Here is a 12072-nt window from a genome sequence, read left to right as displayed (position 1 = left end):
CCATATCAGCTGAGTGCTGGGGCACAAGCCTGTGATCCCAGCAGCTCGGGAGATGGAGGCAGGAGGATGGAAAATTCAAAGCCAGCCTCAGCAACTTAGCAAGGACCTAGTAACTTAGGGAGATTCGGTCTCAAAAGAAAAAATAAAAAGGTCTGGGGATGTAGTTCAGGGGTAAAGCACCCCTGGGTTCAATTCCTAGTACCGGAAAAAAGAAAAAAGAAAAAGGCCAAATCATGTGTACTGCAAGACAGAATCACCATTCTGTTGCTTGTGTTTTAGGCTTTTGGTTTGTAATATTGAGTAATGATCTTAACAGAGCTCCTCATAGGCATGAAGCACTCCTCCAAGCCACAATTCGGGGACCAAGTGCCCTTCCCTTTTGTGGTTCCACCATCTTTAACAAAATGGTTCCCAGGGTCTTGCAAAGGGTTAAAAAAAAAGAATCACAATGGGAGATTGTGAACTAAGCCTAGATAGAGGTGGCAAGCAGGTCTTCCTCTCCTTTTCCAAGGGCTTCTGTCACAGGGCCACAACTAACTGCTAGTGAAGATGGGACATGTGGTTTAGCTATTTGCTAAGGAAGAAAAAGAAAGTTTGATAACTTGTTAGCCAATCTTTGCCATACATACATGTTTTTCCATGTAACCCTAACAACCCATAAAATATATACTATATGTTATACCATGTTACAGATGAGGAAAGTAAAATTTTCATGGACTGAATTCCCTACCTAATATCTCACTAATACATGGCAGAATTCAGATTCAAACTAGGTACCCTAACTCTGGAAATCATATTCCTAACAAAGCTAACTGCAGTCTGACTGATATTCTTTACTAAAGAAGAATATTTAGGTTTTCCTTAGTTATGAGAGAGGTATGACAATTTGAGGACTGTAATTCAATCAACCCATCTTTTAGAGATGAAGAAATTAAGATTGAGAAGTAGATTGTCTGAGTGAAGGTCAAATTATTGCTGTTCAAGTACCATACAAGGAAAAGTGACATTGTTTTAGTGAAAATATAATCTTGACAACCTAATAACTTAGGTCATCCTTTTGTGAACTAACTAACTTCCTTCCTTCCTTCCTTCCTTCCTTCCTTCCTTCCTTCCTTCCAGTGCTGGGAATCAAACCCAGGGCCTCTGCATGCTAAGCAAGTGCTCTACCACTAAGCTACACCCCAGCCCTGTGTCATCCTTCTAAAAGTTAATTTCCTAAACTATATGGTTTAATATATGCAAGTGTTAAGATTTGGTGAATAATGCAAGCATTAAGATTTTTTTTTTTTTTTGCCCTGAGAAAGAGGACGTTGCTATGCAGAGTGAGCCTGCCACCATGTGGTGTGGGCCCAGATCTAGCATCCATTGAATGTTTCAACCCGGTTTGTTTTGTTGTCACCAGAATTTTTACTAATCACTTTAGATTCAATTTTGCCTGATGAAATTTATACTCAGCTGTGGTATTTCTATAGGCTTAAATACTTTTATTAAATGTCAAGATACGCTGTTTCCTCCGACTGTGAAATTCTTGCAATATTTCCAAATCTGCTGCAGGATTGACCAATATTTGAAACACGACCCAAGTACATCCACGAGAGAACCATGTCAGTGCTTCACAAACAAGGACAAAAACCCAGCAATTAGCAGGACCTATCCCAATCCACTCGAAAGTTACTCCATGAGCTCTGAGAAGGCAGAATTCCCAACCACACACATAGGTAGTATGAAGGACTGTTCAAAAATGGATGAAGCATCCTCACTGAAGGAACATCAGAATTTACGATCTACATGCACTCATGCAGCAAATTTCATGTGTAACCAAATTTCAAAAATCTGGCAATAAAAAATATAACTATTTTCCATGAATCATATTAATTTGTCTGTAAGAAAAACAAAATACAGAGCTGAGGATGTGGCTCAGTGGGTAGAGTGCTTGTCTAGCATGCACAAAGCCCTGGTTTCATCCCTAGCAGGACAAAATATAAAAATAAAACCCAAAACAAATAAATGACAGCTGCTGTTTCTATTTATTCATAATCTAATCTGAAGGGTCATCAAACTAAAAAACCTACAGAAAATATTACATTTAATAATAAAATACTAGAAGCATTACCACTAAAGACAGTGTGGTATTTGGTATTTTTTGCTTGTTTTTGTGTTGCTGGGGATGGAACCCAGGGCCTTGTGCATGCAAGGTTAGCACTCGACCAACTGAGCTATACCCCCAGCCCAAGAGTTTATTCTTGAATGAATGCTACTGCATCAGGTGAGAACTGAGAGTTCTTATTCCTTAAGCGAAAAGGAACTCCTCAACACCTTCCAGCTCTAGTGGCAGAAAAACAGCCCTACTGGCTCAAGGTGTCAGAGAATGTAATTTGAGCAGCACAAGAGATGGATATTTAAGTGAGAAAAAATCTTTGAAAGCCACAGGAGGTCTGAGATTCAAAAGTTGAGTATAAAGTGCTCAAATCCCTGTGACTGCTAAACTACAGAGACACACAAGAGACCTCAGGAAGCCTAATGAAAAAACAGGCAGAAATTAGAGAGAAGTCAGCCTTCAGAAGACAGAACTGGCCGGGCAAGATAGTGCAAATCTGTAATCCCAGCAGCTCAGGAGGCTGAGGCAGGAGGATCGAAAGTTCAAAGTCAGCCTCAGCAATTTAGCAAGATCCTAGCAACTCAGCAAAACCCTGTCTCAAAATAAAATACAAAGAAGGGCTGGGGATATGGCTGAGTGATTTAAGTGCCCCTTAGTTCAATCCCCAGTATCAAAAAAAAAAAAAAAAAGAACTTGATGAAAGTGTGGTATTGCCAAGAGAAGAGGTAGGGAATCTCAGTAGAGAAATAAAAATGAGAAAAGGAGGGCTGGGGTTGTAGCTCAGTGGAGAGAGAGAGAGAGACAGAGAGAGAGAGAGAGAGAGAGATATGACTGCATAAGAATGGGAGAAGGGTAAAATTTAGAGAATAGGAGTTTTTTTTTCTACCAGATACAATAACATTAAAGATATTCATTAAACTAATATGATATTGGAAAAATCTACATTTAGAATCATGAAATAAAACGAAGAATGCAGAAACATCCAAACCCACATGTATCCAAATAAATATGTGAACTTAGTGTATAATAAAAATGGTCTTTTGGGCTGGGGTTGTGGCTCGGTGGTAGAGTGCTTGTCTAGCATGTGCGAGGCACTGGGTTCGATTCTCAGCACCACATATAAATAAGTAAATAAAATAAAAATAAGGCACTAGGTTCCATCTCAGCACCCCCAAAAAATTACTTTTATTATTATTAAGATTTGTTTTTTATAGTCCAGCACATGATCTATGTTGGTGAATGTTCTGTGCTCCTTGATCTTACCCCTATTTGACAAGGCGGTGTTCTGTTCCAATGTGGAAAATAAGACCCACCTAGAAATGGCTGGCAGCGTCCATGCTAAGAAATAGATTGCATGCTATCTTGAAGGTGACAGATTTCATTTACTTGAAGAATAAGAACTTGAAGGGCTGGGATGTGGCTTAGTGGTAGAATTCTTGCCTGACATGTGCAAGGCTCTGAGTCCAATCCCCAATGCTGCAAAACACAAACAAAAGAACATGAACTCTCCATCTTATCTTTTTTCCTGATTCCTATGTCCTATTTTCTACATTGTTCTATATATCCTCAGAGAGACACAATGAAATAAGGATGACTTTATTTTTACAGTACTGGGGATTAAACCCAGGCTTTGTGCATGCTAGGTAAGTTCAATATCACCGAGCTGCATCTCAGCACAAGGATGTTATTTTTTTAAAATTTAGAAAACAAGGAGTCCTTGGAAATTAGAAATACAATAACAGAAATGAACATCTTAATGGAAAGATTGAAAGGCAATGGTAAAAAAATTTACCATATAAGGAAAAAAATATATTTTTAAAAATTAGAGAATAAATCATAGTACAACAACAAATAATAGAAGTTTCAGAAAAAAAAGAGAACATAAAAAATGGAGAGGAGAATTCAAGATAATTTGCTCATAGTAGTAAGTAACAGAGTTAAGGGCCAATTAAGTGTCCTACACAATGGATGAAAACAGACTTCATACCAACCAAGAAATAGGAGTATAAAATTTCAGAATTTCTGGAAGAAAAGATTTTATAATCTTCCAGAGAGAAAAATGACATAGTCATTGATTAAGAGTCAATCCAGGGACTGGGATTGTGACTCAGTGGTAGAGGGCATGCCTAGCATATGGGAGACACTGAGTTCAATTCTCAACACCATATATAAATAAACAAACAAACAAACTAATTAATTAATTAAATAAAGAACCATCAACAACTAATAAATTTTTTTTTTTAAATGGCAGGGGTTGGGGCTGGGGTTGTGGTTCAGCGGTAGAGCGCTCGCCTAGCATGGGCAAGGTCCTGGGTTCGATCCTCAGCACCACATAAAAATACATAAACAAAATAAAGGTATTGTGTGCAACTAAAAAATTAATATTAAAACAAATGGCAGGGGTTGTGGCTCAGTGGCAGAGCACTTACCTAGCATGTGTGAGATACTAGGTTGGATTCTCAGCACCACATATAAATAAATTAATAAATAAAGGTTCATCAACATCTAAAAATAGTTATATATATATATATATATATATATATATATTTTTTTTTTTTTTTTAAGACTCAGTCTAGTTTGGCATTCTCAACAACAATAGTAGAAGCCAGAAAACAATGGACCAATATCTTCAAAGTTCTTAGGGGGGGATGACTTTCATTCTAGAATTTCATACCCAGCCAAATTATCAGCCCTTTGTTAAAAGTACGTCAAACTGTTGATCCTCATTACCTATGAGGAGGGAAAAGGTTATGTAGTGGGTGAATTTAGGAATTTTTGCCCTGCAGACATTTATGTTGTTTGACTCTAATACAGCAACATGTTTCATCCTTACTTAAAGTTATGGTTTGGATCTAGAATGTCCCTTAGCTCACATTGAAAGCATGATCTCCAATGCAGTAAGGCTCAGAGATGGGATTTTCAGGAAATGATGGGATCATGAGGGCTCTAACATCATCAGTGAATTAATAATTTGAACAGACTGCTGGCTGGTAACTCTAGGCAGGTGGGACATGGTTGACTGGAGGAAGTAGGTCACTGGGTGTGACCTTGGATTATATCTGTCCCTGGCCCCTTCTTCGTTTTGCTTCCTGGCTGCCATGAGTTGAATATGCCACTCCACCATGATGTTCTGCCTCACCTCAGGTATAAAGGAATGGCGCCAGCTGACAACAGATTGAATCCTCTGAAACCATGAGCCAAAACAAACTTTTCCTTCTCTTGTCATGTTCTTGTCATGTGTTTCAGTCACAGTGACAGAAGCTGGCTAAAACACTTACCCGGGGTTTTCAAACAAAAGAAGAGAATTGAATTAAATGCTGCACATTGTTGCACATGTTAATGGTAAATTTTTGTGGGAAATCTAACAAACTCTAAGTGCTGATTTGATTTTTTTTTAAACTACTCAATGACCTTACAACATCCTTCCTAATCAAATTGGAGGTTTGGTGTTTTGTTTTTCTTTTTCCTGCCAACTAAAAATACACTATCCAACTCAGGAAATGCGGCGGATTGAATAGCAGCTGCTGCTGAGGGCCTACTTTACATATCGAAACCAACCTTGGAAGAAAAATACCAAAAGCTCGCTGTGTCAGCTCCTGTTTTGAAGCCAGCCTGAAGCCCGTCACACAGGTTTGTCTTGGCCTCCACATGGTCCTGCCTGCACAGTTTTAGGAGAAAGTCTCTTGCTACTCTTTCTTTCCTCCCTTAGTGCAAGGAAACTTCCTGCAAATACTGGAAAAGCTGCTTCAGTGCAAAGTTAACATTCTCCAGATCTTTTTTACGCTGGAAGTAGATCATCCATCCATTGCCAATTCCTTTTTTCCTTCATTATTGATGAGAAAAAGATCCAGTGCCAAGATATTTCTGCCTAGATGGGGAGAGAGAATAAAAAGATAGGCAAAAAAACTTTCCCCAGTTTTGCCATGTTCTTCACTTGGTTATATAAAAATATCATCACCAATAAAATAGGAAATACAAATAGCAGGAAAGTTCTGAAAGATGAGTTGTGCTGTAAGTAGAAAACACAAGGCACTTAATGTGACAGCTCAAAGTACAATTTTAATGCAAACTAGGATGTTTAAGAAGGATCTATATTCTGCTTATGTTTTAATCTATGTTGAATGCTGTTACATGGTATTCTAGTCTTCATACACAAGAACATCAAGGGCTAGGATGTAGCTCAGTGGTAGAGTGCTTGCCTGGCATGCATGAAGCTCTAGGTTCAACTCCCAGTATGGCAAAAATGGGGGAAAAAAATGTTGATTCTGTAACATGGAGATGCATTTTGAGCAATTGTAAAAGAAATAATGTGACAGAGTATGTAGAGTATTTCTCATAGCTGTGCAATAAAAAATTGCATTATAGGCTGGTGTGGTGGCAAGTTCAAGGTCAATCTGAGAAACTTAATGAGACCCTGTGTAAGAATAATAATAAAGCTGAGGGCAGGTCTGGGGATGTAGCTCAGTGCTAGAGTGCTTACCTAGCATAGGCAAGGATGTTCAGTCTTCAGTACCCCAAAACAAAACAAAATAGATTAAATAATAAATTATCCCAGGTACTACTAGGTTCCGATTTTGTCTCCCATAGTGCACATGTTGGCTACTTAATCCCCAGTGCAACTGTGTTGACAGGTGGAACCTCTGGGAGTGATTAGGACACAAGGGCAGAGCTGTCATGAGTGGAACAATGTTGGTTATCAGGAGAATGGGTTAGTATGAGTATAAGTTTGGGCGTCTTTGCTCTCTGCTACTTTCTTGCCCTTCTGCCTTCTGCCATTGACTGATTCAGCACAAAGGCCCTCCCCAGATGCTGACGTCATGCTCTTGAACTTCCCAGGCTCCAGGAAAGTATACCAAATAATTTTTTTTTCTTTATGAATTACCTAGTTTATGGTATTCTTTTGTTTTGTTTTTGGTACTAGGGATTGAACTCAGGGGCACTTTACCACTTGAGCTACATCTCCAGTCCTTTTTATTTATCATTTTGAGATAAGGTCTTACTAAGTTGCTGAGGCTGACCTGAAACTTGTGATCCTCCTGAGTTGCTGGGATTACAGGAATGCACCAAACACCACGCCTGGCTAGTCTATGGTATTCTGTGATAGCTACATAAAAAAGAACTGAGATATGGGATAATACAGATAGAAAAAAAGCAGATCTGGGGCTAAAATTCACATCTTAATTCTTCAATCTGTGTTTTTCCTAATTTATGATGAAGATTTACTGATAAAACCACACTGTTTTATTTGTAAGATAGCAGGTAGGAATTACTGCAGCATTCTCTCTGGTTTTAAAATTTTGGACTTGATAGCTGAGCACCGTGGCACACATCTATAATCCCAGGGGCTCAGGAGACTGAGGCAGGAGAATTCCAAGTTCAAAGCCAGCCTCAGCAACTTACCAAGGCCCTATGCAACTTGGTGAGATCCTATCTCAAAGTAAAAAAATAATAATAAGAAGGGCTGGGGATGTGGCCCAGTGGTTAAGCACCCCTGGGTTCAATTCCCAGTATAATTTTTTTTTCACTCAATGACCATGCAATAAGAGTAACAATATTTTGAGCATCGATCCTTTGGTTCATGAATGTGATGACTGAGTGTTCACACTATTGTGTGAGTCATGCCTCCCTCTAAACCTTGTTATGACTTCGGCACATTACCCATCTGATGTGAAAAAAAAAATTGAGCATATGAGATATACCTGCATGTGTGCATACACAAAGAAACAGACAGACACACATATGCTGTTAACCCATGTTCAAAGACAAAGCTCTTGGAATACAGCATTGCCTGTACAGAGAATCTTCTATCATGGAACACAGTGAACGGGATTGCAGCAGACATTGTTGCCCACCCAACACCATCCCTGCTTTCTTCTTACTAAGACTAGCACTATTTTATCCAGATACTGAGAGGTGAGGGCAACATTCTCAGAGAAATTGAACCCAGCCTGACCATGCCAAGGAATTTCATTTCTCTTGGTCAATGAGATAAAAGGGGAAATTGGCAGCTTTGGGGTGATATTTCCTTTTTGATTAAATAGATGCACACACACACAAACACACAACAAGAACACACCTTTCCCTTCTTCCTGCTCTTCAATTCAGCTGTGCGAGGATAAGATGTTTGGTGTTGCTACACCAGGGAAGGAAACATCACCTGTAAACTGATGGTGCCAAAGCAGAGAATGGAAAGAGATGGGCTCCTCTGTGACACTCTGCAGACCAACCCAGATCCACCTCCCTCCAGACTCACTGTCCTGGGAGAATGAGAAAACCTTCTTTCCGCCCTTGCAGCTGGGTGTTCTATAACTTCCAGCCCAAAGCATCCTCACTCTGCCACTCTGAGTCTCAGCTCTTTTCTTTTATAAAATGATGACAATAACACCTGGCAGGGTGGTTGTGAGGAGGAAATGAAATAATAAAATGTCTAACATAAAGGAACTCAGTAAATGGCCGCTACTAACATCATAAGCATGATAACTATGATATAAAATCCTCAACAGTGGGAATGTTCTCTCCACTCTGTCAATCTCTCTGCGGCACCTGGCACATTTCCCCTACAACAGTGGCCTGGGGACAGTACACCCAGCTCCTACCTTCTCTATGTGTTGAGGAGCTCAGCCATGGGCGCTTTAGGCCTGGGAGCCAAAAGGCCCAGCCCACAAGGGAAAGGAAAATTGAAATCATGTAAGATTGAAGCATAATTGATAGAGCAACTTAACATACTGAAAGATAGAAGCAAGCCGTAAAACGTTCATTTCTTGGGTCCTAGAAATCCCAACTCCGCCAACACAGCCAACAGAAATGAACCAAGTGAAAAGGAAAAAGTTGATTCACAAAATCTTTAATTCAGCAGTTTTTTGCAGACTTGACAAGGAGGAAACCAAAACATTTCCCCTTAAAGTAGTGGAATGATGAAGCCAACACAATAATTTTTATTAAAGACTATGTAGGAGTAAGGCGATGTCATTTTTGACATAAATGAAAAATACATCCAATCAGAATACCAGAGTGTATGCACACTCTTCTTATCACCACCTGGAGCATGGCTGCGGTTAGGCTGGCTATAATTGGCATCAAGGGCATTGGAACACAGGAATTAAGGGACTGCCAATTGCTGAGGGCACCCTGGCTGTTTTCTCTCTTTACTAAGATTATTAGTGGTTTTCAAAACAGCCCAGCAGCCAAGTGCAGAGCTGGAGGTGCTGGGGGAAGCAAAGGGACCGATGGTCCCACCACCTAAAAAGCTGCACCCAGAGAAGGCATCTGAGGCAGAAGCCCCACACCCAGGACTCATGACCCAGGCAGCCATGAAGATGTACTGCAAAGACTACCAGCTCTGCAGACACCGTGAGGAAGCAAAGAGCGTATGAAACCTGGGAGGGAGGGAACTCAGGAATCCTTGCCCTTGCTTTTGCTGGGCAGATATTTCTGGTAGAATGTTTCCTATCGACTACTCTCTATGAATACTGTGTATGGCCAGAGTACTAGAAAAGCATGAGCAGACAGATTTCTGTCCTTCAAAGGAATTCTCTGGAGGGCCACATATCAGCCCATGAAACCAATTACCTTAGAAAAGGCACACAGCTACCACAAACACGTGTTTGAAAAGCATGCTAAAAAATAAGATAAATATATGTTTGCATACTGTAGGGCTTCTGTGTTTAGGATTAGGGTCTAACTTCGTGATTGTGACATGCATGCTTGGTAATTAGGAAGTCTCTGTGCAAAGCCACAGAATGCCTGACTGCTAGGAACTTTCTGTGCAAACATGGGACACTGGCTACTGGGAAACTCCTGTGCAAAAGCTTGGGATGCCTGGCCGCTCTACCAATGCTCTTCATGAGTGAGCCTGTTTCCCAGGCTTGGAATGCCCAGCAGCTTCCCCTTGAAGCTATTAGGATAACTACGCAGGTGCACTATCTGATTTCCATGGTCATGTCCTTGAAGGAAAGGGGACTCTGTGTTTGTATTAACTTGGACCTTATCTCAGTTAGCTAGCACTCAGGGTTAAAGGAATACTAGTTAGAACGTAGTCATGGTGATGGGTAATATATAACTTTTGGGGGGTTAATAAACACAGCAGCAGAGAGGAGCAGCCACCTTTGTCTGCCACCTCTGTCTGCCTGCTTCTACACTGTGTGTGTGTCTGTCCTTTGTTCGCCTCTTCACAGGTTTTCTCCACAGGGTTCTTTACAGCATACTGTAAACATAAGTCACATATATTTACAATCAACTGTCTACTACATCCCATGATTGTCAACTTAGGTCTTCACACATCCACATTCTGACTCAATTGTGAACGTGGAGTTCTTGCTGGTAGTTGACTTGCATGGTTTTCATGAATGCTCCATGGTCTGCTTCCATGCCACCCACCATGGCACAGGCCACCAAGACAGTGTCGTGTTCCCCGATGGCCCACAGGACACAGGTAGGAGCAGCCTCCCTGCATGAACGAGACCACATGTCACCTTGAAGAAACAGAACTCACTGACTCAGAGGGCAAGAAGATGGACCTCTGCTGTCACCAGGATGGCTTCTGGTTTGGGGTCTCTGTCCTCCCACAACTTTGGGTCCCTTATTAATTTCTTTCCCCCCAGTTATGTCTTCCTCTACTGTTGGGCCCTAAAACAGAGCAAGTCACTTTTTTTTTTTTTGAAACAAATATTTTACAATGTCTATTTCCTTTTTTCTTCCCCTATTTCTTCTCCCTCCTCCTCATCCTTCCCTCACCCTCTGGAAGGGTTGGACTCAGAACCTCACACATGCTAAGCAAGTGCTCCCACTGAGCAACACCCCCAACTCTACAATGTCTGTTTCTTAAATCTAGAAATGCAAATTGTAAATGATAGAATCTACCTAGTACTTGCATAATCTTTAAAAAAAATCAGGATAATGATGTAACATAAGGAACAAATAAGAGGAAAGTAACTCAATAAGATGACACATAATTCTATATGTAAATGCTCAGACTCAATTGCACTGATAAAGCCATCACATTCTTGCATCTAAAGGCAGAACCCATGTGAGCATGATGCACCCAATACAGGGTTTTGCTGCATCTTATCAGCAACTTAAATGTCATGCTTCTGTTCAAAGTGGTGCTATTGATGATATGATATTCTGAACAATCCACAGTAAAGCTCCAAACAAATAAAGTGCAAAATTTCCACAATTTACATATGCTTCAGGTTGGTTGTGGGTTTTCCCCCAAAATGTTCATGTACTGGAGATTTGGTCCCCAACCTGGTGGTGATGTTGGGAGGTGGTGGAGCCTTAAAAAGTGGAGCCTAGAGGGAGGTAATTGGGCCCTGGGGATTAACGCTGTCTTGCTGAAGTTCTAGCCCTCCTGTGACTACAGCAGTGCTTTCAGAAAAGGTTATACATGTATTTTGTATAATAAGACCCTCATCCTTATACAAAATACATGTATGAAGATGTGAGGAAATAAAAAGACTAGCGTTACCCTGGATTAGGTAGAGAGAAGTGATGAGAAGGGAGGGGAGGGGAAAGGGGAAAGGAGGGACAGTAGAATAAAATAGACATTATTATTGCTGTGTGTATATACGTGACTGCATGACCAATGTGATTCTGCAACCTGTACACACAGAAAAATGAGAAATTATATCCCATCTGATTCAAATGTATGATATGTTAAGGTCATTGTACTGTCATGTGTAACTAATTAAATCAAAAAAAAAGAAAAGAAAAGAAAAGGTTGTTATAAAGCAAGACTACACACAGTCATTTCCCTTTCCACTCCTCTGGCCATCTTGTGAGGCAGCCAGGGCACCCCCACTAGGATGCCAGTGCTATGCTGTTGGGACCCTCCAACTACCAGGAATGTGAATCAAATAAGCATCTTTATTTTATAAGCTATTCAGTCTCAAGTATTTTGTTATATCAATGGAAAATGGACTAAGATGATGTATTAAGTGCATTTCTGTAAAGCATAGTATATGTGAAAATCATGT

The 12072-nt window shown here is 40.4% G+C and overlaps 1 protein-coding gene and 1 non-coding gene across 2 annotated transcripts in view; one reads left to right on the top strand and one right to left on the bottom strand.

The window, feature by feature from the left end:
• Nucleotides 1-7664: 7664 nt before the first annotated feature.
• On the top strand, nucleotides 7665-7766 carry LOC125616203. The gene has a single exon (XR_007346840.1). It is a non-coding gene; the product is annotated as a small nucleolar RNA U13 (small nucleolar RNA).
• A 1160-nt stretch (nucleotides 7767-8926) lies between these two features.
• The window catches only part of Ebpl (EBP like), a gene marked incomplete at its 5' end in the record, with an annotated part of 59838 nt that continues 56692 nt past the window's right edge, over nucleotides 8927-12072 (bottom strand). Inside the window, one exon of the mRNA XM_015483977.1 lies at nucleotides 8927-10544. Within this exon, the coding sequence (XP_015339463.1) occupies nucleotides 10391-10544 (154 nt within the window). The remainder of the gene's footprint in view (nucleotides 10545-12072) is intronic.

Source organism: Marmota marmota, unplaced genomic scaffold, assembly GCF_001458135.2.
Source record: "Marmota marmota marmota unplaced genomic scaffold, marMar, whole genome shotgun sequence".
NCBI lineage: Eukaryota > Metazoa > Chordata > Mammalia > Rodentia > Sciuridae > Marmota > Marmota marmota.
Note: the sequence above shows the minus strand (reverse complement) of the source record. Positions and strands in the feature narration are given on the sequence as shown.